General features: G+C 62.9%; 1 protein-coding gene across 1 annotated transcript; it reads left to right on the forward strand.

Annotated features, from left to right (window-relative positions):
• Window positions 1-27,299, forward strand: COL20A1 (collagen type XX alpha 1 chain). The gene is made up of 35 exons (XM_057529755.1): window positions 1-146; window positions 236-327; window positions 2,319-2,429; window positions 7,423-7,566; window positions 7,827-7,970; window positions 9,356-9,514; window positions 9,852-9,971; window positions 10,540-10,704; window positions 11,355-11,519; window positions 11,702-11,871; window positions 12,111-12,240; window positions 13,006-13,151; window positions 13,237-13,360; window positions 13,520-13,659; window positions 14,135-14,264; window positions 14,459-14,601; window positions 14,754-14,890; window positions 15,204-15,336; window positions 15,530-15,659; window positions 16,701-16,736; window positions 17,383-17,521; window positions 18,737-18,879; window positions 19,051-19,160; window positions 19,801-19,959; window positions 20,049-20,126; window positions 20,666-20,752; window positions 21,451-21,504; window positions 23,530-23,583; window positions 23,709-23,762; window positions 24,057-24,110; window positions 24,924-24,995; window positions 25,403-25,438; window positions 25,544-25,592; window positions 25,800-25,946; window positions 27,188-27,299. The coding sequence occupies exons 1-35, from the start codon at window positions 1-3 to the stop codon at window positions 27,211-27,213; spliced, it is 3,927 nt and encodes a 1,308-aa protein (XP_057385738.1). The 3' UTR covers window positions 27,214-27,299.
• The last annotated feature ends 482 nt before the right edge of the window (window positions 27,300-27,781 follow it).

Below are 27,781 nucleotides of genomic sequence, written 5' to 3' on the forward strand. Positions count from 1 at the left end.
ATGCAGAGGGTGCAGGTGGGCAGACGGAGGGCAGCTGACCTCCTGATCCAGGAAGCTCCCCCAGGCCTGTGGGACGCTGGCCCCTGGGGACAGGAGGGCAAGTGGCTGGAGGCCTCGGGTATGGGCTCAGCCCCAGGCCTACACAGGCACGGACAAAGAAGCTCTGACTTCGAGGTCAGGAGGGGACAGAGGGACAGAGGGACAGATGGCTGAGTGGCCTCTCCTCCTCCCGCAGGCCACGCACCATGAGCGTCCGTGTGTGCCCCCACCTCGGGGTCGGCCTCTGGCTGTGGCTGGGTGTCACCCTGGGACTCGGCCAGGGACAAGGTGAGGACACGGGTGTGGGCTTTCTGTGGCCCCTGCCTGCCCCCCACCCCAGGCCATACCTGCCCAGAGCACAGGTCCCCCGAGGGACCAGCCTCCCTCTGGCCCTGAGCCCCCAGCAGCTGCTGTTCTGGGGGGACAGGTGCTAAGGGGGCAGAAACGGGAAGAGGGGACAGCTTTGCCCACTGTGTCGCCCTCAGCTGTGGCTTGACCTTGCGGTCTTTCCATTTATTTGGACTTTTTTTGTCTTCCGGTTGTGTGTGTGTGTTTTTTTTTTTTTAACAGTTATTAACACACTGGGTGTGCATTTAATTCCCTCTTATATTAATGGTTTTTTCCATCATTCCCCAGACGCCTTTTCAATGTGAAATTTTCAAACAGCAGAATCTAGAGTAAAAAGTGATACCCCCGCCCCCCAGGAGAGCCCAAGATGCTGCCTCCAGCAGGTCCCTGCTCATTTAAGCTCCTCTAAGGCACACATCACATCAGCCCCCTGCCCCCTGCGGTGGCACCTTGGGCGGCTACACCCCATCCAGCGAGGGGCCGCTTCCGCTCCCTACTGGACGTTCACGGTGTGTCCCTTTCGGGTAACGCTGGTCGCTGTATCCTTTGTAACACCCCAAACCCGTGGGGGAGGGCTGCGTAGACGGACCCTGGGAGGTGGTGTCCGCGTCCCAGGGGCCGCTCCGGTCACCCCCGCCGGCCACATCCCCGGCGTGCACCCGGCTCCCACGGGTGATGAAGGGGCAGGAGACCGCCGAGGCCTGGCCTCTTGGGGGCGGCAGAGGCACATCGTGCGGCCACCCAGCCCGGAGCCCCGGCTCTGCTAAGCGCCTTCTTCCTGGTGGTGCATCTTCCTGGTTCTACTTTTCCACGCAGGTGGTCAGGGACCTCTGTCCCTGGGGCTCTGACAGGATCACCCCGAGGGGGCCACGTCACTAAGGGACCCCCACAGACACTTGAGTCCAGACAGCACGAGGTCCCTGCAGGCTCTGGGTAGACGGGGGAGGGCTGGGGTGGGGCGGGGCCCCACGTCCACACTGCCCTTCCCCGAGGGTGGCCCCGTGGGGGGTGCCCCTGGGTGGGTGCTGGCTCCCAGGCGCCCCACCAAGGCCCTGACCTGCAGGCTCAGAAGGCAGCTGGGCATGGCCCCCAACATGCCAGGGGCGCAGGGAGACAGAGGCTCTTCATGAGCTGGGCTTCCTGCTCACAAGGGGCTTTTCAAAGCCCCCGCTCCTGAGACATTCCTGCCTTTCAGCCCAGGCTCCAGGGATCAGCGGGGCCCATCCGGCCACCCGGCTCAGCTGCTCCCGCTCTTAAGCGATCATTGTGTCTGCCGTGGGCTCCCCCCAGCCCTGCCCTTCCCCTGTGCCCCAGCACTGAGGGGGGCGGCCAGAAGAAGCCCATCTCTGTCCCCACTTTCCAAAGATAGTCGCCTCCGCCAACGAGCTCCCGGAAGCTCGGAGGTCAGGCTGTGCCTGAGGGCTGAGGCCTCTGCTACCCCGTCCTCCTCCCAGGATGGCCAGGCCCACCCCAGGGCACCCCCAATCCAGGGCACCCCACCCTCATGGGCTGTGTGAACCTGGTGGTGACCTTGGGGTCTGCAGCTGCGCAGCTGCGTCTCCCACTGCGGGGACTCGGCGGGGACATCCGGGCGGGCGGGCAGCTGCTGTGCTGGCTCAGTGCCTGCGTCTCCGGTGGGGCAGTTATGGCCACTCCGGGAGGCTGGCCTCACTCCACAGGGGCGGGGGCCTCCCTGGACAGAAGTCTGCCCTCCCGGGAGCTGCCAGGCGGCCCCGGCGCCTCAGACCCCCAGGGACCCGGTCCTCCTTCAGCCCCGGGTGGGGCCTCTTCTCGAGTTCCCCCAGGTGGGACTGGGCTCCTTCTGACCCTTAATGGGGCTCCAGCCTCCTCGGACCCTGAGGACGGGGCCCCCACATCTGGTTGGGGCGGTTGCCAAGGGGCAGTCCTGACCACCCGTCCTGCCTTCTCAGCAGGCGGCCGCCTGAGGCTGGCGGTGCTGCCTGAGGACCGGCTGCAGATGAAGTGGAGGGAGTCGGAGGGGAGCAGCCTCGGCTACCTGGTGCAGGTGAAGCCCAGGGCAGGTAGGGGCCCGCGCCTCCCCTCTGCACGCACTGACGGTGACCACGGTCAGCATGGCGGTCGCTGTGCCCGGCTCCTCGCGACTCTGCCTCCCTCCTCCCCGTCTGCCCCGCTGACACGGGGAAGCTGTGGCAGGAGAGCGGGGCCCCTGAAGTCCCCACCACGGTATCCCACGCCTGGCACACGCAGAAGGCGCTCAGTTACTTGGAAGAAACAAGGACCCTCCTCAAGCTTAGCGCTCTTAGCGCTCTGCCAGTGCCCAGCGCCAGGGCAGACTCACGGTATCAGAGCACGTCTCACAGGAGGGCGGGGGGCAGAGGCGCCTGGCAACCCAGCACAAACCTCCAGACGGGATGAGGGCTGCAAGTGTTACAGCCTTTCAAAAGCTGAGGTTTGACACGCAGACGAGCCCACAATCGTGGGTGTGTGATTGCAGAATTGGTACATGCATGATGCAAAGGCAAACCGGAGCTCACTGCCAGGGTGAGGAGAGGCCCCTCCCGGTCTCCACTCCCTCTGCTCCCGAGAAGAACCCCCTTGTTGACATGGCTGTGGTTTTCTACTATTTCAACTAAGCCAAATTTATTTACCTTATTTTTCACATCTTTTTTATCTTCGCTGATTTTGTGTGCGTCTACTTACCCCATTAGTTACTGAGAGAAGTATTCTAAATCCCCCACCATGACTATATACATACGTCTTTCTGTGGTTTCTCACTAACCTTTGTTTTATACATTGAGGTTTTGATATTAGGTGCATACAAATTCAGAATTATCGTATCTTCCTAGTAGATTGAACCTTTTTCATTATGAACTATTCTCATTATCTCTGTGGTTGCAGTCTTTCCTTAGAGTCTCCTTTTTGTGAGATCAGTATTGGTCCGCCAGGAAGCGTTTGCACTGAAAACCTTTCCCCATTCATTTACTCAATTTTTCTTTAGCCTCTCATTTTAGATGCATCTTCTAAGAAGCATAGAATTTGTATTGTTTTTATGTTACAATCTTTGTCTTCTAATTGAAACGTTTTTCCACTTACATTTAATGAAGTTACTGATATATTTGGGTTTAAATCTACTATCTTCCTACTTGTTTTCTTTTTGTTACACTATAATTTTTTCCTCTCCTTTCTTGTCTTTTTGTGGAACTGAATTTTTATGGAAAATTTAAAACACATGCAAAAGAGAGCGTGATGTAATGAAGCCTCATGTTCCCAGAATTTAGCTTCAACAATTATCAACATACAGCCACTATTGTTCCATGTCTCTCTCTCCAACCCCTTCCCTATAGTGTATTATCATAAAGCAAATCTCAGATGTTATATAATTCTGTCTATAAATATTTCAGTATGTTTCTCTAAAAGGAAGGACCAAAAAATAACTCTGGTACCACTGGCATGCCTAAAAAGTAAAAATATTTCAGAACCATCAGTAAATAATTTGTTGTGTTAAAAACCTTCCAGCTTGCCTGATAAACATCTTTTGCAGTTGACTTCTTGGCACTGGGGTCCCAACAGAGTCCTGACACTGTGCTCTCCCCACGTCTCAGGTCATGTTCCAGCCAGAACAGTTTCCTCTCCCCTCCTTTCCCTTGACACTTATTTGTTGACGAAAGAAGATCGTTTGTCCGCCAGAACTTCCAACATTCTTTGTTCTGCTGATGGCATCCCCGTGGTGCCACTTTTATTGCTCCCCTACCCCCGTCTGTCCTGAAGATTGACAGGTCCCAGAGGTTTGGTCAGATTGAGGTTTGATTATCTTTTGTTGACAACCATCCTGTATAAGTGGTTCTGTGTCACTCCTGCTGCACCACAGCTGGAGGTCCACAGCGTCTAGGGTCTCTTTTATGTGCGTGAAGTTAAGATTGATGGGTAAGTGGGGGAGGATTGAGCACGGTTTATCATCCCTTATCCCCCTCTGCTTAGTAGTTACGTATCCCTTTACTCCTGCAGTGATCACCCAGAGACCACCGTGCCATCCATAACTTATCAACGTGTAGCGTCCGTGACGGCTACGTTACCTTTCCCCACGCTGCAGCAGCACAACTACATTGATCCCTTTTTCATGCATGTTGATTCTATATCCATATTAAATCTCATAAAGCATTTTCATTTGCGTAGTGTATGAATTCGACATGAATTTGGACCAGCTCACATGTTTACCCTTTCATTGTTCTCTTTTCCTTCCAGCATGTCTGGGGTTATTTTTCTCCTGCCTGAAAATGTTTCCTTTAGTAAGAGTCTGCTGGTTACACATTCTGTGTTTTGGGGGGTTTTGTTTGTTTGTCTGAAAATGTCTTTATTCCACCTTCATTCTTGAGGGATATTATTGCTGGGTATAGAATTTCAAGTTGGAACTTTCCTTCAGCACTTTGAAGACTCCTTTGAATGTCTCTCGGTTTCTGTTGTTTTTCTTGAGAATTCAGTTATCAACCCAGTTGCTGCCGTATTGTCTTTTTCTTTTTCCTGGCTGCTTTTAAGACTTTTTCCTCTGTTTGGATTCTCAGCACATTTAATCTGATGTTTGTGGGTGTGGGTCTCTTTTCTCCTGCTTCAGATTCATAGGACTTCTCAAATCAGTGCCTACTGTTTTACAGTTTCGGGAAGTTCTTTAGCTGTATCTCCTCAAACATTGCTTGTGCCCCATTCTCTCTCTGTATCTATGCCTTTTACTCTTCTATATTTTCAATCCCTTTATCTCTCCGTGCTTAACTTTGTGTTTTTTATTCTGACTGATCTTCCACCATTTATCTCTTCATTTTTGTGTAACAACCTGTTAGGTCATTCTTTGAATTTCTAACATCATGTTTTGTGTTTTTCTTTTTTTTTTAAATTAAATTTATTTATTTACTCATTCTTGGCTGCATTGGGTCTTCGTTGCTGTGCACAGGCTTTCTCTAGTTGCGGCCAGCGGGGGCTACTCTTCGTTGTGGTAGGCAGGCTTCTCAATGTGTTGGCTTCTCTTGTTGCAGAGCAAGGGCTCTAGGTGCACGGGCTTCAGTAGTTGTGGCATGCAGACTCAGTACTTGTGGCTCATGGGCTCTAGAGTGCAGACTCAGTAGTTGTGACACACAGGCTTAGTTGCTCCACGGCATGTGGCATCTTCCCACACCAGGGCTCGAACCCGTGTCCTCTGCATTGGCAGGCAGATTCTTAACCACTGCGCCACCAGGGAAGTCCCTGTGTTTCTTCATTTGGAAATTTCCGTTCGGTTTTTGCATTCAAGAATTCCTTTTTTTGTTTTTTTATGGTTTGATATCTGAATTCATAGGCTCGTCTTTTAAATTTTCAAACTACTTAGCATAGTTATTATTATTATTATTTTTTTTTTTATAGCTACTTTATTTATTTATTTATTTTTGGCTGTGTTGGGTCTTCGGTTCGTGCGAGGGCTTTCTCCAGTTGCGGCAAGTGGGGGCCACTCTTCATCGCAGTGCGGGGACCGCTCTTCATCGCGGTGCGCGGGCCTTTCACTACCGCGGCCCCTCCCGCTGTGGGGCACAGGCTCCAGACGCGCAGGCTCAGCAGTTGTGGCTCACGGGCCCAGCTGCTCCGTGGCATGTGGGATCTTCCCAGACCAGGGCTCGAACCCGTGTCCCCTGCATTAGCAGGCAGATTCTCAACCACTGCGCCACCAGGGAAGCCCTAGCATAGTTATTTTAAAGTCTCCATGACTCCATTATCTGGGAAATCTGTGGCTCTCCTTCTGTTGTCTAATGTTTCTCTTAACATTCAATCACATTGTCCTGCTCCTTCGCATATCCGGTTATTTTTTACTGCATACCACACGTTGTGACAACTTATAGAAATAATTTATGGCCTTTGATAACATTGCCTTCCTTCAGAAACAATTTATGCTTGTTTCTGACAGATAGAGATGTGAACTAGCAGTTTGGGGTCATCTTCACTCCATTTTAGAAGTTAAGATTATTTGAAGTTGGGCTTCAGTCCTTTCAAGAGCCAGTCTATCTTCACGAACCCTTGCTCCTGGGTGGAGCTCTTCAGGGTCTCAACCCAAAGCATGGCGGGGGGGTCACATGCCGAGGACTCACTTCCTCAAAGGGCCTGCCTGTACATCCCTCCCCTGTGCAGGCGGACCCAGGAACCCAACAGACCTGGGTTTAAATCCTGGTTCTACCACTGAGTAACTGTGTGACTCGGTTTTCCCATCTACAAAATGGGAGGATGGTTTTGTGAAAATTATGCAGCTTGAGTCATACGAAGCACCAACACCCTCGCCCTCCTGGCCTGTCCCACCTCCCCACATGGGGCTGGACCCAGGCTGGGGGCTGTCCGCCCCGCAAGACGATGGACGATGGGGCGGGCGTGCGGGTCCATCCTCTGTTATCTCCTTTCTAGCACCTGAGACCCGCGAACCGCCAGGTGCTTCCTGACCTCTGACTGCAGTCTCTCCAGTCGGTTCCACGACTGCCTCCCCTGAGAGATTGGCAGTGTCCCCTTTGGAATCATTTCTTTTTTTTTAGTCAGACTCACAGAGTCACAGTGGGACATGTTTGCAGGTCCTCTGTTGTGTGCCGTCCAGCCCCCTGCGCACGGGCAGGTGGGGCCTCTCTCTGTGTGCAGCCCCCATCTTCACACCTTCATGCTGTCCCCAGGGCTGTTGTGCTGGGCATCTGGAGGGTTTATGAGTCCTCCCTCTGGGGAGGATAAGTCCTTCTGGGGAAGCTTCGTAAAGGCATATTATTTTGCTGCCACAGAGATACATTCTTTCTCCATCTGTTACCCAGGAGTGCAGGCCCCTCCCATCAGGTCCTGGAGAGAGCAACGAAGACCTCTCCCCTTCTTCCCTCCCCAGCCCCAAGGGGAGGAGCTGTGGGAGGGGGAGGAGGAGGCGCCTGCAGGATTTTGCCACTCCCTGACCTACCTGCAGGCACACGCAGGACGCAGTGGGCACAGCACACCTGCACGCACAGGGGCACACATGCGTGCACACATCATCCACCTCGGCGGGCTCGACAGCTCTCCCCACCCCCACCCCAGGGGACCTGGAGCAGGAGGTGATGCTGAGTACCAAGACCCCCGAGGCCACGGTGGGGGGCCTGAGCCCCTCCAAAGGCTACACCTTGCAGATCTTCGCGCTCACGGGCTCAGGGAATGTCCTGCTGGCTCGGAGGGAGTTTGTGAGTAAGTCCCTCCGGGGGTGCATGTGTGCAGAGGAGGCTGGAGCGGAGCCCTGGCAGCCCCTCGACTGGGAGCCCCAGGCCTGGGTTTCAGTCCTGGCAGCCGCCCGGGAGCCTTGCTTGTACCTGATGCCCGTGCCTGCCTCCCAGGAGGCTGGGGCCCCGTGGAGCCTGGACGTACCCTCGCGGGGAGGGTTTGTGTGCAGCCCCAGGCCTCTCTTCCCTCCCTGGGTGGTCCTGACAGCCCCTCGCGTCTCTCTGCAGTCAAAGATCTGAAGAGTAACTCTGTGAACAGGAGCAGCCGGAGGCCACCGGGGGCGGCCCCGGAGCCCACCCCCTCCCGCGTGGGGAGCCCAGGCCTCGAGCCCCCCGTGGCCTCAGCCCCAAGCCAAGACCTGCCCACGCGTGGTGGTGGGTCCAAGCCGGGGGACGGTAAGTGCCTGGGAGGAGGAGCGGTCTTCAGCTTCCCGCGGTTCCTCTCCGTGCGGCCAGGAAGTGCTTCATCCATCTGACCTCATGCTCTCTAGCTTCGCTCAGGCTTGGCTGCCACGCTCCTGGGTTCACTAAACCCCCTGGGGCAGGTCATCTGCTGGGGGTGTCCTTGGGGCCCCAGTGCCTGGTCCCACCACCCTGAGCCCTCTCAGGAGTCCCCCAGCCTGAGTGTGGCTGGTGAGAGGTGACACAGCTGTGACCTCCCCCCCCCAGGAGTACCTGGTGAGGAGCAGCCCCCACCCAGGCGCCCTGAGAGGGAGACCCCTGCTCAGCGCACCCCAGACCTGGAAGGGCAGAACCACGCCCGGGCCTCGGCTGGAGGGAGATGGAAGCCAGGTAAGGCGGCCCGGTGCCAGCCTCTGCAGGCCAGCGGGGTGGGACCACAGCGCCGCGTTTCCCGCGAGGCCCTGCAGGCAGGGCTGTGCCTTCCCCATCAGACCCGAGATGTCTCTGATCTTGTTTCTCCCATCAGACTGGGAATGGAAGAAAGGACCTCCTTCCTTAGCCTCACGTGGGGTGCTGGGGTCCGGGCCCCCTGCTGTCTCCCAGTGGACTTGGGGTCTCACAAGATGGTCTCCCCCACAATGCAGGGCTTTGAGGCCAGGGCCTGCCTCCCCCATTGGGGGGCTGGTCTCACCACACCTACCCTGCCCGGGAGCCTCAGGTGGGGTCTGGCCCTGGCTCTGGGGCTTGGCCTGGAGGCACTGTCTGTGCAAAACTCAGGGAGCCCCAGATCGAGGGGTGTGGCTTTGTCTCCAAAGAGCTCTTGGGTCCTTAGGACAAGCGCCCTCACCAAACGGTGAGGCCTCAGCCTGGAGCTGGCAGCATGGGCCGCTGCCTGGAGCTGTCTGTGGTGCTGACCCACCGACCCCGGTTGGCACCCCGTTGGGCAGCCTCTGCCCGCTGGGCCCGGGTGTCGTGTCGGCCGGACGAGGAAGGTGGAACCCCCCCGTCCCCCGCCATAGACAATCGCACAGTGACCAGCACTGCCAAGGCCGATGGAGGGCAGAGGTGCCAGAGTGGCTGGATGTCCTATGAAGCCTCTCTGGGGGGTGGCTCGGAGGGCCTGGGATGATGGGCTGAGGTTCAAGTGGGGTTTTCTAAGTCTGGGGAGACCCTAGTGCCTGTCCCCCAACACTCAGCTGCCCACCTCGTTTGAGGCCAGAGTCCTGTGGCTCTTCACCCTCTACCTGCCCCAGGGGAGGAGATCCGGGGGCTGCAGCAGCCTCCGGGGCAGTTCAGGGTCCTGCAGCAGCAGCGGGCCTCGCCCAGCACCTCGCCTCCCTCCCCTCCTTCCCCAGCCGGACCCCAGTTCCGCTGCACGTCCCCCACACCCGTGGACATGATCTTCCTGGTGGACGGGTCCTGGAGTATTGGTCACAGTCACTTCCAGCAGGTCAAAGACTTCCTGGCCAGCATCATTGAACCCTTTGAAATCGGGCCAGACAGAGTCCAAGTAGGTGGGTCCCAGCCCTGCCCTGCGCCCCACCCGGGGTGGTCCTCACAATTCCTGCCAGCCCCCAGCACAGGCGATGCTTGGAAAAGGGAGTGGGAATTGGAGAAGGAGACGCGCAGCCTCTGGGAACTAAGGCTAAGTTCCCACCTGGCCAGGCAGGGGTGGGGTCCCCACCTGCCCTGGAGGGACAGCCGGCTCCTGGGGGCACGCTGTGTGGAAAGCGAGGCTTTGCAAATGTGCCTCCCCGGTGACCCGGGCGAGGCTGTGTGTGTCCTGCCCGCCTGCTGTGTGCCCACCCCTCCCAGCCTGACTCAGTACAGCGGGGACCCCTCCCCTTCCAGGCCTGACTCAGTACAGCGGGGACCCCCAGACCGAGTGGGACCTGAATGCCTTTGGCACCAAGGAGGAGGTGCTGGCCGCCGTGCGTGGCCTCCGCTACAGAGGGGGAAACACGTTCACAGGTCTGCCTGGCCCCGGCCCCACCCTCGGGGTCCATTCAGGTCTGGTCCCGAGGTCGGCCTCCCTCGCACCCTCCCAGATTTGGGAACGTGTGTTCTGAACCACTCCTGAGAGCTGTGTATTCACGCCTTTGCAAAGGACAAGTCCACCTCGTTCATCCACGGTGAACGTGGTGTGTTGGGCAGTCCTGCTGAAACTGAGAGACTCCTCTGGTCGGTAGAGGCCCCTGGGAGGGCCCACCAGTGGCTTGGGGGGCCCCTGCCAGCAGCAGCCCCCCTCAGGGGGTCTGCCCCAGCAGACCCCTCCCCCCACCGCAATTCCCCTCCCTGTTTCCCGTCCTGGGCCTCGCTGCTCTTGAGCAGGCAGCAGGGTGCGGGGTGCCGGTCCCTGGGTCTCTGGGTGCCTTTGAGGGAGGGAGAGAGGGCATCCCTGCCCTCCGGGCCCCCGCAGCCTGAAGGGGCCGGGACCGGCCTGGTGGGCAAAGCAGGGGGCCAGCGGCTGGCGGAGCCATCGCGAGCGGGCAGGGAGGGCGCTTGGAGCTGCCAGCACTTTATTCTCACCGCGCCCAAGGCCTGGCCCTGACCCACGTGCTGGAGCAGAACCTGAAGCCCGTGGCGGGTCTCCGTCCGGAGGCGGCCAAGCTGGTGATTCTGGTGACGGACGGCAAGTCCCAGGACGATGCCGGCACTGCTGGCCGCATGCTGAAGGGTCTGGGCGTCGACGTCTTTGCCGTGGGTGAGCAGCCCCCGGGCTCTCAGGGGCAATCCTCACAGCGGGTGGCTCCCACGCCCCCCGCACTGCCCCCCGGGCTGCAGGTTTTGTGGCCTCTGAGCCCAGCCCGCTGTCTGCGAGTGGGGAGGACAAGTCCCTGCTCGAGGCAGCCACGTGAGCCGGCGTGGGCGGCACGGCCGCGCTCTAATGAAGTGTCTGTAGACGTCTCCGTGGCCCCTCCTGTCTGCACGGGCCCTGTGCGTGGCCCGGAGGCCTTGCTCTGCTCCCTTAACTGGCCAGTCATTAACTCTGTCCCTTGGGAAGGAAACTCCAGACTTGGGGGCAGGGATTCCGGGAAGCAGAGACCGTCCTCGGTGCCTGACCCCAGCCCCGGGGTGTGCAGGATGCCGAGGAAAGCACACTGACCTCCCTCCTGGCCCCAAACCCCACAGAGACCCAGGCAGGCATGGCATAGCCTGAGAGGGACCTTCGGGTGTCTAGCCGCGCCTTCACACCAGCCCGTCTCTCGCGGGGGCCCGGCCGGGTGACCCCGTTCTGGGGCCTGTGGAGTCGTGGGTCTGTGGCTTGGGAAGGAGCCTCTGCCGGCCGGATGCCTGGCAGGGGCCCAGCGGTCCTGGCTGCACGACGGGCAGCTCACCCCCACCCCGCGGCAGGCGTGAAGAACGCCGATGACGCTGAGCTGAGGCTGCTGGCGTCCCCGCCTCTGGACGTCACCGTCCACAGCGTGCAGGACTTCCCGCGCCTCGGCCCGCTGGCCGGCCTGCTCAGCCGCCTCGTCTGCCAGAAGGTCCAGGGCGGGCGCCTGCGCGGGGGCCCAGGTGAGCGAGCAGGGCGTGGTGCGAGGGCAGCGGCACCCGTGCTTGGCCGCAGCCCCGCCAGGGCCCGCCCACGCGGTTCTCGGGGCTCTGAGGATACCTGGGGAAGCCCTGTCCTTCCCGGAAGTGGCCCCCAGGGGCGCAGGCAGAGCCACCGTCGCCAGCCGCCCCCTCCCATCCCACAGTTACACCGGCCGCAGCCGCTCCGGCCCTGGACCCCCTTTCCGCTCCCACCGGCCTGGTCCTGAGCCGAGTGACCTCCTCCAGCATCCACCTGTCCTGGACCCCAGCCCCGCGGCCACCCCTCAAGTACCTGATCGTGTTGCGGCCTTCTAAGGGCGGCGCCCCCAGGGAGGTGAGAGGGCCCCCCACCAACGCAGGCAGGGCTGGAGTCGGGCCCACACGTGACAAAGCCAACGTGGAGGAAGAAGAGTGGCAGGGGCGGGGGGCTACCAAACCGCAGCCCCTTGCCCCTGCGGGTGGCCCAGACCTGGCCAGGGACGCAGCCGCACAGGGAGCGAGGGCCAACCCAGCCCTCCCCAGCCCGCGCCCCTGCCCCCCACCCCGCCCACTCTGTCGCGGCTCCTGTTCCAGGTGGCAGTGGCGGCGCCCACCTCGTCGGCAGAGCTGCACAACCTGACCTCCAGCACGGAGTACCTGGTCTCCGTGTTCCCCGTCCACAAGGCCGGCGTCGGTGAGGGCCTGCGGGGCCTGGTGACCACAGGTGGGCGAGGCGGGCCCCGGGCTCAGGGTTGTACGGGCTGCCCCCACCTGCAGCCTCCCCTCGGAGCCTGGCACCGGGGCAGTCTTAACCCGGGTGGGGTACACCCCCGGCGTGTGACCGAGGCCGAGTCACTGGGCCTCTCCGACCCTCAGTGTCCTCTTCTGAGCACAAGTGATGTCATTTGTGTCAACACCCCAGTCTTGGCTGGGACCCATAACTGTTGCTGCCCACACTCTTTGTGGAGCCCCCGCCCCGTCCAGCCTGCAGGCCCCCAGGGACTGCGTGAGCCGCCCCCCAGTGGGTTTATTGAGATACACCCTACGACTCACCCATTTACAGTGTACAAGTCAGTGGCTCCCGTTTGTCCCAGCATCACGCACCCACACCTTAGCAGTCACCCCCAATCCTCCCCTTCCCCACGGCCCCTGCCGACCCCTAATCTGCTTTCCGTCTCTGGGGTTTGCCTGGACCCTCCATGTAAATGGGACCGCACAGCACGTGGCCCTCTTAGCCCGGAGGCCACAGACCTCCCACCCTCAGGGCAAGTGGCCTTAAGTGAAACCCGCAGGGTGGCCCAGGGCGAAGTCGGGACAGGGACTTCAGTTGTCTGCCCACCCCGGGTTGGTCTTCCCCGCTCTGTGTCTCCATCCAGACACACCTGGCCTGCGCTTCCTGAGACCCTTTGTCCCGCTGGTTTATGGGTCTGAATTCTGCCTGTGCTGCGTTTCTAAAGCCCCCCCTCACGCCCGCCCCCGTCTCCCCCAGCGCCCCTGCCCCCGCCCCAGGCGCTGACCCTGGCCGCAGTGACGCCCAGAACCATCCGCCTCACCTGGCAGCCCCCGGCAGGGGCCACCCGGTACCTGGTGCAGTGCTCGCCCCCCTCCCCCGAGGGCAAGGAGGAGGGGAGAGAGGTGCGGGGCAGAGGGGGAGGGGAGGCGGAGGAGCCAGCCTGGGGCGGGGGGAGCACAGGCAGGGGCCAGCGTGAGCGTCCCGCAGGTGCGGGTGGGGCAGCCGGAGGTGCTGCTGGACGGGCTGGCCCCAGGCAGGGATTACGAGGTGTGGGTGCGGAGCCTGCGAGGGGCAGAGACCAGCGAGGCCCAGAGCATCCACGCCAGGACCTGTGAGTGCCCCGCCCCCAGGCTACTGCCCACCCCGGCTCCCCACAACTTCCACGGGTGGGGGAGCCCGACCCCATCTGGTAGCCCCACCAGCCCTGGCCATCACCCGCCATTCCCCCATACATGTGGGGCGGTCCCTGAGGCCTTGGTGTGCCCTGCAGCCGCCCTGGGCCCCCCCAGACACCTGAGCTTCTCGGACGTGAGCCACGATTCGGCCCGAGTGTCCTGGGAGGGCACCGCGAGGCCGGTGCGCCTGTTCAGGGTCAGCTACGTCTCGAGCAAGAGCGGCCACTCGGGACAGGTGAGGCCAGGCCCTGCCCGGGGCCCGATGTCCTGGGCTGTCCAGGGGCATGAGTTGTCCACGGGGACCCAGTGCCCTCAGCCTCCCCCAATGGGCACCCTGCGTTCAGGGTCGGTGGGTGTGGCCGGGTCTCCCCAGGCACAGGCTCAGCCGGTACCGGGGGAGTGGAGGACACCTGACACCATCCCGGCCCTTGTGGGCCCCTGGGGGCGGCAGATGTGAAGCAAAGAATCATACAAACCCTCGTGCGTGACAGCTGTGACGGGCTGTGCTGGAGGCGCATGGCGTCACGAGAGGCGAAAATGCCGGCTTGTTGGGCAGGCTGGTGGGCAAGACCCCACCCCGGTGCCGTGGATCCTGCACCCCGTCCGCATCTCCCCAGTCTGGGGGTGGTCACGGGGCAGGCCTGGGTCTCCCTCTGGTGGGGGCTGCCCCCTCCCCAGCTGCCCGTGTCCCCACCACCACCCGCCTGCAGATGGAGGCTCCTGGGAACGCCACCTCGGCCACTCTGGGCCCCCTCTCCTCCTCCACCACCTACACGGTCCGCGTCACCTGCCTCTACCCTGGGGGCAGCTCCTCCGCACTGACTGGCCGCCTGACCACACGTGAGTGTTCCCAGGCTGCTTCCCTCAGCTCCCCTGGACAGTTCAGATCAACACAGCTGCTCGGTGTCTGCTCTGTGCAGCACCAAGCCAGGTGAGGGCGGGTACCTGGACAGGTGTGACAGTGGGCCCTGCGGGCACTGTGTGTAAAGACTTGGGGCACCTCTGCCACCCCAGCCTCAGTCTCCCTCTTCCAGGGAAAGTCCCCAGCCCGAGCCAGCTGTCGGTGACAGAGCTGCCTGGGGACGAAGTCCGGCTGGAGTGGGTGGCCGCAGTGGCGTCCGGTGTGCTTGTCTACCAGATCACGTGGACGCCCCTGGGAGAGGGGAAGGCCCATAAGGTGTGGGGGGAGAGGACCTTCCCCACCCCAGTTCCCGGGGTTCAGACCCCCATGCTGCACCCTGGGGACATTGGCCTGCACGTGGCCCGGGCCGGGCCCCAACGTGTGGACACAGCTCCACGGGGTGGACACCCGGTCCCTCCTCTCCGCAGATCTCCGTCCCGGGGAACCTGGGCACGGCCGTCCTGCCCGGCGTGGGGAGGCACTCGGAGTATGAGATCACCATCCTGGCCTACTACAGGGACGGGGCCCGCAGTGACCCCGTGTCCCTCCGCTACACCCCCCGTAGGTGACCCCTGCTCTGCTCCAGACCCCCCGATCTGTGGGCCCCCGACAGGCAGTCCCTCGAGTCCCTGACCCTGCAGCTGGACCACTTGGGTCCTGAGCCGTCCAGGCAGGCATCCCTGGGATGGCCGAGGGTCCAAGTCACCTGGTGTGACACAGTGCCCAAGACAGTCCTGGAGCTGGCCTGGTGGCCCTGTCTTGGCCGAGGCCACTGGGCAGCGTGGCGGGGCTGTGGAGTGGCAGACATGGTGCAGAGCGGGGGGCATGCTGCCATCTGAGGCCCCCCCGCCCCTTGTTCCCCCCGCAGTCAGCTGGAGCCCACCCTCCAATCTGGCCCTGGCCTCGGAGTCGCCCAACAGCCTGCAGGTCAGCTGGACGCCCCCGAGTGGCCACGTCCTCCACTACCAGCTCTCCTACGCACTGGCCTCAGGCTTGGGACCCGAGAAGTCGGTGGGTCTCCCTGGAGCCGGGAAGCCATCACCCCTCGTGGGCCCCCGGGTCCTGGGCCTTGGGAGAGACACGTCCCACCCTGCCTGTTAAGGGGGCCACTCTTCCATGGCAGGACCCACAGGGAGCTGAGATGCCCAAATGAGCAAAGATGCTCAGGTGACCATCTCCCCACCCACCCCCACCCCCGCCCCAGATCTCCATTCCAGGACCCAGAAGCCATGTGACTCTCCCTGACCTGCTGGCGGCCACCAAGTACCGGGTCCTGGTCTCAGCCGTCTACGGAGCAGGGAAGAGTGTGGCAGTGTCTGCCACGGGCCGGACGGGTGAGTGGGCACTAAGACCCCCAGGCCCCAGCAGACCCCAGCCGGGCGCAGGACCCTGGCAGGTCCCCGGGAGCCAGGACGTGTGGGCCCTGTCACTCCCGGACGCACCCGGCACTGCAGAGCTTAGCGGAAGGAGATCGGATCTTCACGCAAGACCTTCCTCGGTGTAGAATGCCAACCGCTACCCCAAGGGTTAAGGCCACTGCAGTCCAGCTGAACGCGTGCAGGCTGACGCGGAGGGGATCGCGGCTGTGGCCCAGCCTGCGGGTGCCCACGGCTGGGGAGCGGCCAGTGTTCTCCTGGATCTGCGTCTGGGAGGCGCAGGGCAGACGTCCAGCCTGTAGGAGCAGGAAGCCGGACGCAGACCACAGACGGGGCGGCTGCAGCGGAGCCCAGGGCCCACGCCGGGCTGGCCCCACCCTCGGGGTATCGGTTGTCCCTGGGGTCCCACCACCTGCCGGCCAGGACCCGGCTGAGAGGAGTCTTTTGTTTTGTTTTGCTGCTTTTCTTGGACGATCAGATGCTCGGAGTAGAAGGCCCTCAGAGGCCAGTTAGCCGACCGCCCCAGCTTCCCTCTGTGTCCCCTCCATGGGGTTGCCTGCTTTTGGCTTGAATACCTCTGGGGACGAGGGCCTCACTACCTGAGGCTCAGCACCCTTCCTGTTTTTTGAGGGGGGAGCCGCTTCCCGCCCTGAGGGTCCCAGTTTCTGCACGCGCTCGCCCGTGAGCGCTCCCGCGCGCCCACGTAGTGCCTGGCAGTGGGGCAGGCCTGCACAGCTGGGTCCCAGGATGGCGGTGCCCTGGGCACGCCCTCACACCCGGGCACCTCCCTGGCCCTGCCGCCTGGGGCACATCGCCTCTCGGGTGCAGCCCCCAGCGGGAGCACCCAGCCGGGCGCTGTCTTCCTTGGGGTGGAACCTGAGGCAGCAGGACGCTGTCCCTGTCCCATCCCCGCCCCTGGGGCGTGGGGACCACAGGGCATGGCGTCCGGCCACGAGGGGCCCCTCCCCACTGACCCTGACCGCTGTCACCTCTCAGCAGCCTGCCCGGCCCTCCACCCGGATGGCTCCCTCCCAGGTAGGTCCCCCCACCCTGTGTGGCGGCTGCTCCCCACCAGCCCCTAGCCGCCCCTCCTCCTCTGGGTCCTTGTCGGGGGGGTGGTGGCCTGGGACTGGGGTCAGGCAATGCTGGAGGCCCGGGTCCCGCGTGGCCTCCGTGAGCCTCTGCTGACCAGGAACTGGGCGGGCGAGGGGCTGAGCCAGGGTCCCTGGCATCACATCTTTACTGCTGTGGGTCTGAGACAGCCAGAGGGAAGGCTGACACGTGGGCCCCCATGGTCAGGGAGATCTGCCAGGTCGGGGCGGTGGGGTCAGGCTGCAGGCGGGGGCCCAGCTTGGGGCTGGGTCTCCCGCGGGATGTCCAGCGAGCTGCTCAGCCCCAGCTGAAGGGCTGGCGAGTGGGGATGGGGCTGGGATGGGCGGGGGTCCGAGGACTGAGGGTCACAGGGAGGCGAGGGCTGTGGGCAACAGAAGGGGCGGGACGGTGCTGCTTGCGTGTCCTTCCCCAGGTCAGGATAGAGGGAAGGGGGAGGAACAGGCCCCTGAAGGCCTGCGTCTCCCTCCCTGCCTCTGCTGCCTCCTCTCACCCGACACCTGGTTTTCTTCTCTGCCTCCTGCCCCCCACCTCCCCTCCCGTCTCTGTCCCTCGCGCCCCGCCTCCCCAGGCTTTGACCTGATGGCAGCCTTCGGGCTGGTGGAGAAAGAATATGCCTCTATCCGTGGCGTGGCCATGGAGCCCTCGGCCTTTGGTCCCACCAGGACCTTCACGCTCTTCAAGGATGCTCAGCTGACCCGCCGGGCCAGGTCGGGGCGGCGTGGGCCTGGGAGAAGGAGGGCACCCTGGGGGGGGGGGTCGTGGGAGGGGGAGTCCCCCAGGCCCAGCGGCTCCACCCCAGAGCCAGCCAGACAGACTCCCGGGGGGACGTGGGCTCCGGGAATCCGAGTTCCACAGATTAATAAATCTCTTGTGGGCGGAATGAGGCCACGGTTGGGGGCGGGGGGTCCTTCTCCCCATGTGACCCAGGGATTGACCAAACTTGCAGACTTCTGGGCGGGGACCACCAAATTTGTCTCCCTGAGTACTCCTGCCTCCTTTGTGCTTTAATTTGATTCTGCAAATATCCGGGGTTTGTAAGAAACCACTGCTTTGTGACTCACCACGATCAAGGCTTGTGATGACCTCCGAGGTCTAATAGTCACCCCACTTCGTATATGGAGGTGTCTTCAATCACTCATTGGAAATTCCACATGCACAGCGTAATTTTTCTTAAGTTAAAATGTTTTACATTGCAAAGGTAAATCACGTGCTTTATAATAGAAATTTGAGAAATACAAAATGCAACCCTGGGGCTGCTAAGAGTGGAAGGGGCTCCTCCCTGGGTCAGGAAGGCTCCCCAGGAGGTGGCAGAGAGTAGGAGAGAATGGGAGAGGGGAGGGCACTCAGGAAAAGGAGCAGCACGTGCCAAGGCCCTGGGGTTGGTTTGCTTAAAGAATTGCAGCAACGAGGCTGGGCTGTGTCTTCCAGGCCCTTGGTCATCCCAAGAGCAAAGGAAGGGCAAATAGGGAGGCTGCAGGCCATTAGGAGCAATTTTATTGGGTGGCTCGAGACCCTGTTCCCTGCCCGTCCCCACCGCTGAGCACCAGCACAGACCCCAGCTGCCCACCCAGTCGGAGCAGCTCCCGAGGGCAGAGCTGCCTCTGGCCCTGTGGGCTCCTGGCCCAGGAGACAGGCTCAGAGACTTTGCTGGGAGCCCTCGACCTGCACCCTCCCCACCCACGCAGAGACCCTGAAGAACGATCATCGTGGACACTGGCCGTGGTCCCTGCTGGGCCTTGGCGGAGCTGTTCCCACTGAAACCTGACAGGCCCGGGAGGGGAGTTCTGCCCCGACACTCCCCGCGTTACTCACGGGGAAGCCGAGGCAGGAGAGGCCCAGCCTGGCCCCGAGGACCCCACTCTGCGGTCCCGGGGGTCCGGCCTCCTCTCAGGCCTGTGGTCGCCCCTCCTGTGTCCCCACAGCGACGTCCACCCAGCCAGCGTCCCCCCGGAACACACAGTCGTCTTCCTCCTGCGCCTGCTCCCCGAGACGCCCCGCGAGGCCTTCGCGCTGTGGCAGGTGGTGGCCGAGGACTTCCAGCCCGTCCTGGGGGTCCTGCTGGACGGTCAGTTGGAGGGGAGCGGTGGGCCCAGGTCACTCCTCAAAGGCAGGGGCCACTGACGCAACACGGCCTCTGAGGCTTTGCACACCCATCCCGGCCCCCGCTCTGCCGTTCCACTCCGGGTGGGTCCTCCCGCCTCTCGCCTGGGGGTCTCACGTGCTCCTTGCCCCCCAGCCAGCAGAAAGTCGTTGACCTACTTCAACCGTGACCCCAGGGCCACCTTGCAGGAGGTCACCTTCGACCTGCCCGAAGTGAGGAGGATATTCTTTGGGAGCTTCCACAAGGTCCTGGAAGGTCCTGGAAGGACCAGAGCATGTGCCTCCCTGCCTAAGACCCTCCTGGCTCCCAAGTTCTGGGACAGACCCCCCACGGGGCTCTGCAGGACACAGGCTGCCCACCCCCGTCACCATGGCTCCCCCTCTGCTCCTGTGGTCCCCTCTACCCTGGACGTCCTTACCTTAACTCGGGTCAAAGAGCATCCAGCCCTTTTTCCTGCGTCCCCTCTACCCTGGACGTCCTTACCTTAACTCGGGTCAAAGAGCATCCAGCCCTTCTTCCTGCGTCCCCTCTACCCTGGACGTCCTTACCTTAACTCGGGTCAAAGAGCATCCAGCCCTTCTTCCTGCGTCCCCTCTACCCTGGACGTCCTTACCTTAACTCGGGTCAAAGAGCATCCAGCCCTTCTTCCTGCGTCCCGCAAGTCCCTGGGAGGGGCTGCGCGGGATGTCATTTGGTCCATTTCACAGAAGGGAAACTGAGGCCCCGAGGGGGGGGGGTCTCACGAGACTTGGGGTGGAGTCAGGATCCTGACCCCAGGCCCCAGGGGATGGTCACCTGCCCCTCCCCGCTCTGACCCTGGCCTGTGGGCGTGGAAGGGAGCCCTTCTTGGCCCGGCGCCGCGGGAGACCTCCTGGTGTCTCCCAGGTGCACGTAGCCGTGGGCCACTCCAAGGTCAGGCTCTACGTGGACTGCCGGAAGGTGGCCGAGAAGCCCACTGGGGAGGCCGGCAGCCTGCCCACCACCGGCTTCGTCACGCTGGGGAGACTGGCCAAGGCCCGGGGCCCCCGGAGCAGCTCAGCCTCGGTGAGCCAGACAACCCGGGGCTGGCGGACCCCCTCCCGCCCCCTGACCCACCTGCACCCGGCCGACCCTGCCCCTCCCCCCACCTGCAGTTCCAGCTCCAGATGCTACAGATTGTGTGCAGTGACTCCTGGGCAGAGGAGGACAGGTGCTGCGAGCTGCCGGCTTTGGTAGGTGGGCAAGTGCCCACTGAGGGCAAAAGAGTCTGCGGGTAGACTGGCCATCCAGGTCATTGCGGCTCTGGGAGAAATCCAGACAGCCTTCCTGGAGGAGGTGGCCCCCGGGGCTAGAGCCGGAGCTCAGGGCGGCTGGATGTGTGTCCTGGAGGCCCTGAGGCAAGGCAGGCTGGAGCAGGCCTGGAAGCCCCCAGCCCCAGGGGTGGCTGCTTCCATGTACTCAGGGCCACTGCCCTTTTCTGTGGGCACAGTTGTGGGCAGGGGTCCTCACCAACTCCCCTGGGTGCCCACATTGGGCTTGGCCATGCTGGCGGCCTGCAAGGGAGTGAGAGAGGGAGTCCTGTTGGGGGCTTGTGCCAGGCAGCTGGGGGGCTGGGCACCCAGGACCAGGTCCTCCCCCCTCCCCCCCCAGCCTCCCAGGGGTGGGTTTGGAGGCTCCCTGGACCCTGGTGTCCGTGGATACCCTGAGCTCTAGGGTCGAACAAGAACTGAGGAAAGGGTCCATTTAATGGTGGGGGTCTCCTTTCTCCCAGAAGGATGGAGAGACCTGCCCTGCCTTCCCTTCTGCCTGTGCATGTTCCTCGCAGACCCCTGGGCCCCCGGGCCCCCAAGGACCTCCTGTGAGTCCAGCAGCTCCTCCCTGGTGTGACCAGGGACTCCTGGCAACCTCTTGCTGCCAGTGGTGATGAGGGTGGCCCCCCCATGCCCCAGCAGCCGTCCCTAGGCCCACCGCACAGATGGGGTAGACTTCACGAGTGTCCTGGCTGCCTCATCCGCCCCTCGGCCCACGCGTCCCCCCCTGCAAGCCCCGTCCTCCCGATGGCCGCCCTCTCCCGAGCAGGCCCCTCTCTGGTGTCGGGGCCACACTTCCCCGCTGGGGTGGGGGTCCGGGCCCAGCAGTCTGCAGCGCCGCGCTGGTCCCTGGCCACAAGTCGCAGCCACGCAGACAGCCTCTGTCCTGGGCGCTCTGGGCTGTAGGGTAGCCCTGAGGGGCCTTTCCCCAGCCTCCAAGGAGGCGGCCCCAGGCCTGGGCCCTGCTGTGGGGCAGGTCCAGACCCTCTGGCCGCCTGAGGCTACAGGACCCGTTCTAGCTGGTGGTCCACAGACCTCACCAGGGAGGGGCCAGGGCTGGACCCCAGACCCGCCTGAGCCCGTGAACGCGGTAACCAGTTGGCTGTGGGAGGGCAGGGTGGGCCAGGACGCCCTCGCCCCCGGAGCCCCTTCTTCTTCTCCCCCTAAAGGTGGAGACTGGAGTCCAGGGCACTGCTGGGGGGGGCCAGTGTGCAGCCCGGCCTCAGCCTTGCTTGTGCCTCTGCAGGGCCACCCCGGGAGGGATGGAGTCCCAGGAGAGCAGGGCTTCCCAGGGCCCAGGGTGAGTTGTGAGGCGTCCTGGGGGGGTGGGTGCAGGACTGAGCCCCCCACAGCCCAACCCCAGGCGGGAGCAGGGCCCCCCAACCGGGCTGCGGTGCCCTCTCCGTGGGGCCCCAGCCTGGGGACCGCGTGACGGGCGGTCTTGGGCATCTGGCCAGGACGTGTGTCCTCGGCCCTCAAGTGCGTTTCTCTCACCAGCGGCTCCACCGGCTTTGAAAGTTGCTGGTATTTTCTTGTTGGATGCATGGCCTCCAGCCCCAGCTCCACTGGCTTATGTCTTCTTCGCTCGTGGGGCTCTAGGTTTAACGGAAACACCTGTGCCCTGAGTTGTGACTAGTTTACCCTGTTGTTGTCTTTTGACCTGGTTTTCCATACGTGTCTCCAGGCGGATTTTAGAATCACCTTTGTCTAGTCGACTGCATGGGTCTGTCTCTACGGCTCCTGACTTTTGCACCGTGTTTAAAGCCCTCCCTCAGTCTGAGAGGGCCCACCTGCTCACAGTCCCTCCTAGTGCTTCTAGCGCCTTCCGACACAGAACGTGCTTCCTCTCGCCTCCCCAGACCACTGCCCCGCCAGTCCTCCCACGTGTTGGGTAGCCAGCCCCCGCCAATTTTAGATGCAGCCTAACCACATCACGACTTTCCACGGACTCCAGGGTCCAAACGGCTGCCTCAGACACGGATCCTGGTGTCCAGCTCCACCATCAGGTTCCCCAGATCCTCTGTCCTCTCTGTGTAGGATTTTTGTGCCCCATTTATTATTCAGTTATCTTATTTGCAATAGTTTTTTATTTTCAGATGGTTGTCTTGGAATTTCCTGGTTTAAATTTACATCACCTGTGAAAAATCACTTCACTGACTGATTTTTATTACACTCGTTTATTTTTATTTTTATTTTTATTTTTCTCGTTTATTTGTCTGGTATGGTGACACTCCAGAGTTTGTCAAAGAACCGCGGTGATAGAAGATGTCCTCATCTTGACTTCACAGAAATGCTTCTAGTGTTTGCCGGTTGAGTGGGGGGCTGGCCTGGGAGCTGAGACAGATACATTTTGCCACGTGCTAGTCAAATCCTACCCTTATTTTATTAGGAGATTTTAAACATCAAGAATGGGCGTTAAATAAGATTTAGTGCCTCATCAGCTGCTGTGGACGCAAACAAATCATTTTTCTTCTTGAAGCTATTAGTTTGGTGAATGATTTAATCTCTCCCAAATTCTGAACTACTCCTGTTCCCGTTAAAAGCCGGCGTGGTCACCGAGCGCTCACTGCCCATTTAATGGGCTGCAGGCTTCTGTGCGCTCAGGTTTTATTTAGGATTTTCGCATTGATATTCACAAATGGGAATGCCTGTGGTTTTCTTTATAGAGTTTGGTGCATTGATATGCATGACTCACATGATTATCTGAAAGCAGTCTTTTTTTTTTTTAAACTGCAAATCAAGCAGTTTAAATGGCGTTAGTGTCATCTGTCCCTTAGAGGTTTGGTAGAATGTTCTGGTGTCTGGGGTTCAGAGCTCTGTGCTGACCCGTCCAGAGCCAGCCCAGCTCCTGGCTATACAGTGGGGTCATAGCAGGACCCCTCCCTCCTAGAGTGCTCTGCGAGGGTGACGATGCCTGTGATGGGCCTGGGTCTGGAGACCATGGGCCGGCGGGAGGGCGGGATTGAAGGAGGGGCCGCAGGAGGGGCCGCATGTCTTCTCAGCCCCACCACACACACCCGTGTCTCCAGGGAGAGCCCGGGCCACCCGGACAGATGGGACCCGAGGGTCCTGGAGGTCAGCAGGGGTCACCAGGCACCCAGGGCCGAACCATCCAGGGACCTGTGGTAGGTGTTGCCTACCCCCCAGCACCCACCCCCCTGCCCCTCTCCCCTTGCCCTCCTTCCCTCCCATCACCCCGCCCCTCTCCCCTCGCACTCCCTCCCACCCCCCCGCTCCCCTCACCCTCCCTCCCACCACCCCCCGCCCACCCCCACCCCCAGCCCCTCTCCCCTCACCCTCCCGCCCATCCATCTTCCACCTCCAGGGTCCACCAGGGGTCAAAGGAGAGAAGGGGGATCATGGACGCCCCGGCTTGCAGGTAGTGAGTCAGACCACATTCGGAGCACAAGTTCTGTGTGCTCGGGACGGGGGTCTGGGGACAGGGCCTCCCCCTCCGGGTCGGACCTTGGCCCAGCCTGGCTGGCTGCCTCTGTTCTATTCCAGGGCCACCCCGGCCTCCAGGGCACCCCTGGGAAGGTTGGCGTCCAGGGACCAAAGGTGGGAGAGGATCCTGGCCGGGAGGGTCTGGAGCTGGAGGCTGTGGTGGGGCTTCCTTCTCTGCCCCACACCCACCTCCCCCCATCCTGCCCCCGCCGGGGCCTGGCCGGTGGGAGGGGAGCGTCAGCCCACACGGACTGGGGCATGAGTGGCCACTGCCCGCGGCGGGGGCGGGCCCTGGGATGGACCAGCCTCAGCCCGGCACAAGCACATACCCCCACAGCGGTGGGTTTTGGGGGTCACTGTGGGAGGGGCACCTGCCTCTGCCCCGCCCACCCCTTCCTTTGCCCTCAGGGAATGAGAGGCCTGGAGGGGACTGCTGGCCTGCCCGGACCCCCTGGCCCTCGGGTGCGTATCGCCTCCTGCGTGAGCCCCCAACACCACTCACCCCACCGGGCCTCCACAGGTTTCTTGGGGCTGAGCTGAACAGTGACGGGGCCCGGGGCCTTCTCGGCGGCGGCGGCGCTGGGCTGGGCGCATGAGAGCCCTGATCCCAGGAGCGCAGCAGCCGCGCCCCCCCGCCCCCCTCCCCGCTCCCCGCACCCGGCAGGTTGGTAGGAAACGCCGCCATTCCACACGGCAGGAAGGTGCCTGGGCTCCCGGGTGGGCCTGGCGGCGGGACGTGGTCAGGCCCCCTTCTCCCTCTCCACCTCCAGAAACCCTCACCCCGGGGCCCAGGCCGCCCTGCTGGAGGGCTGGGGGCACCGCCGCTCACTCGGAAGCACCTTCCCTCCCAGCCTGGTGTTCCTGGAGGTCAGAGCGGAGCTCAGGGGCTGGGAGCTGCTCTGAGTGGGGGGTCCGGGGCCGGCAGCCCAGACCCGGCCAGGATCTCCCCGGGGGGTCGGCCTCGCTGGGTTCCTGGAAGGCCGAACTGCCCCTCCTGCAAGAGGCCCCCCCTGGGGGGCCCGTCCTGCGGTCACACCTGGACCACTGGGACGCGGGCGGGGACATCTTAGTGCAGAACTAGCGCCAACGGGTGGGGCGTGCGGGGGGGCTGCCTGGGCGCGGGGTGGGTAGGAGGCACAGCCTGCAGGAGGCTGGGGACATGCTAAGGGGTCCCCTTAGCTTGTCTTAGCTTGCTCTTGGTCCAGGGCAGGCGGGACCGGAGGGAGGGGCCACCGCAGGAGAGCTGCAGCCAAACCAGAACCCCCGCCTTTGCAGGGCTTCCAGGGCACGGCGGGGGCCAGAGGCAGCAGCGGGGAGCGAGGACCCCCGGGGGCTGTGGGGCCCACGGTAAGCCCCTCCCTACCCAGCCCGCCCGCCCGACAGCAAGGGGGGTCACATGTGTGCAGACTTGTCCCCGCTGACCGCTCGGGGTACCCTGCGACCGGCACGTTTGTAGAGCGAGTCTGGCACAAAGCTCGCAGCAGAGAGAGCCCAGGCTGCCCCCTGCCCGGCCCAACACAGACAAGGTGGGGGGCAGGTGCAGGGACGTGGGCTCTGGGGGCCGGGGAGGGGCAGACCTGGGCCTGCAGGCTGCGTGGGGCCTGGGGGCAGGGAAGCTCCCTCTCGCAGCGGGAGAGGTGGGTCCTTGTCCTCTGGGGACTCCTGGGATGAGTCCTGCACGAAGCTTTTGGTTGGGGGGCGCGGTGGGCGGGCGGTCACGGGGTCCAGATGCTTCTCCTTTTCCTCCCGCTCAGGGGCTGCCGGGGCCCAAGGGGGAGCGAGGAGAGAAGGTGAGTGAGGGGAGTCTGGGGTCTGGGTCGTTCCTGGGGAAGCACAGGGAGGCACTGGCTCGCGCTGCTCGATCCGCTGGCCACGTGGCCTGTCCTCCCTTGCAGGGCGAGCCACAGTCCTTGGCCACCATCTACCAGCTCGTGGGCCAGGCCTGCGAGTCCGCCATCCAGAGTGAGTGGCCCAGCCTCCTGTGAGGACCCCAGAGCCTCCGTCTTCACCCGGGAGGGAAGGGACGCCCGGGGCCCGGTCATTAGCGAACCCAGCCTTGCGGCCCTTCTCCCAGACCACGTGCCTCGGAGCAAGGCAGGGAGCAAGGGAGGGTCTCCCTGCCCTGCACCCTCTGACCGTCCTCCCCCACAGCGCACGTGTTGAAGCTCCACGCCTGCACCCACGAGAGCACCCGGCCCCCCATGCCCATCTTGGAGGCCCCCAGGGCCTTCGGCACGCGCAGCGAGGCCCGGCTCCCTGGAGAAGGGGGGCACGGTGGCCCCCGCCCTGAGGACAGAGGTACTGGCCCCCGTGGGGAAGGGTCTCCCCCAGTCCTGGGGCTGGTGGCTCTGTGTGGCCCTCCTCCCCCAGGTGATGGGTGGGGAGACAGGCCCCCTGAACCCACACAGAACTGGGGCTGCCTGGCTGCCTGGGGCCCTCGAAACAGCCCCTTCCCCAACCTCCCAGCAAGCCTGAGCTTAGGGACCCCTCCCCAACCTCTGGTCCCCTCCCTCCCGTCCCTGATCCGTCCCCCTCTCCTTGGCTGCCGCAGCGGGAGGCTTGGTCCAGTGACCTTGCTGTAATGAGTCCATCCACCTGACTGGGGCTGCGGCAGTGTTCACAGCTCAGATGCTGAGATGGATGGAGAAGTTGATGAGGGGAGACGGAGCTCGTGGCCTCGATGGGGAGGAAGGAGACGGGTGGGGGTGGGATGTGGCGGCTGGGAGGACAGTTCTGCGCCGAGGGTGGGGGGCGGGACGGGGATGGGCGGGGAAGGGATCCCCCCGACTGCAGCCACCACAGTCCCCCAGACACTGCCTTTGCCGTAAGTGCCCCCCGTTTGTACCTGCCGTCCAAAGCTGGCAGGCGCTGTCGTGATGCCCACCCCAGCCCCCTCCCCCGTCCCCACCGCGCACTAAACCCCGGCCTCTGAGACAACGATCAGTGCCTGTTTGAGGTCAGGGACCCCCGACCCTAAGCTTTCAGCCTCAACCTGAAGGCTGGACCCGCTGCCCCCAGGACCCACCGTCCCCAGGTCAGCATAGGACCCTCAAGAAAGGAAAGCCCTGCCACCTGCGCCCCTTGGTCCGGCACATCCCTCCTTCCCCTCGGCTGAGCCTGGAGCCCTCAGTCGGACAGGCAGCCTGGGCCGCAGGGAGGAGCGGTGGGGGGCTGGGAGCAGCGGGGAAAGTCGTGCAGGTGCCAGAGAAGCAACTGGGGTGGGCGCAGTGGGGCGTGGGGGGGGCCTCGGGGGAGCCAGCAGGACTGAGGTGGGTGCGGGAGACCGAAGCTGGCCCAGTGGGAACCCAGGGAGGCCCTGATGGGGGTCAGCACCACAGTGGACACCTGGCCAGGCTGGCTGACCGGGGCAGGGGCCCAAGTGGGCGGCGCCCTGAGGAGCGGGTTTGCACACACGGCTCAGGGTCCAGCCGGGACCCGGGGGCCTGGTCCACGCGGCCGCGCAGGCTGGGCGTTGCTTCCCGACGGGTGTCAGCTGTCCACTGCCTCCCCCAGACCCGCCCACCCTTTCCTCCCGCCAGGACGGTCCCCCTGCTGCCCCGAGTGAGCCCGAACGTCCCCCCACCGGATCCCGGACACCGAGCGCAGCTGGAGAAGAGGGTCTGGAGGTGGAAGGAGAGGAGGCAGAGGCTGGGCCTGGGAACCTTTCCTCTGTGCACTTCCTGTTCAGATAAACCACGTGTACTTGTCAAGGGAGGTGCTGCTCATTGGCGGGGCCCCATGTCCGCCCCGTCGGGTGGAGTCCCAGATTCCCCACCCCCATCTCTCGGAGAGGAGCCGCCATCCATCCTCAGCCTCAAGGACCCCCCCACCATGGTCTCCCTGTTACCCTGGGGCTCGCCCCCCCCTTCCTGTGAGGCCACTGCAGCCCCCAGACCCCGGTGCCCCCGGCCGGCCCCTCCAGAGCTCAGGCCCCGCTCAGGGGGTCTCAGCCTCGGCTGCACTCTGAGTCCGCGGGGTGGGGGTGGGCTTGGAGAACGCTGGCGGGGCTGCCCCGGGCCCAGCCAGGGCCTCCCCGCCTCCCTAGTAGCGGCCCCTCCTCTAGAGTCGCAAAGTCTGGCTCAGCCCCCATGTGCTCAGGCCTCATGGGACCCCAACCTGCTGGCCCCTTGCCT

This window comes from Balaenoptera acutorostrata, chromosome 15, assembly GCF_949987535.1.
Source record: "Balaenoptera acutorostrata chromosome 15, mBalAcu1.1, whole genome shotgun sequence".
NCBI classification, from domain to species: Eukaryota; Metazoa; Chordata; class Mammalia; order Artiodactyla; family Balaenopteridae; genus Balaenoptera; species Balaenoptera acutorostrata.

Bases quoted from the DNA above. Each gene is read 5' to 3' on its own strand.
- COL20A1 (XM_057529755.1), top strand. From the start codon at position 1: ATGCAGAGGGTGCAGGTGGGCAGACGGAGGGCAGCTGACCTCCTGATC. The intron at 17,522-18,736 runs GTCGGGGCGGCG...GTGTCCCCACAG, and splicing joins CAGCTGACCCGCCGGGCCAG to CGACGTCCACCCAGCCAGCG. The intron at 20,753-21,450 runs GTGAGTCCAGCA...GTGCCTCTGCAG, and splicing joins CGGGCCCCCAAGGACCTCCT to GGCCACCCCGGGAGGGATGG.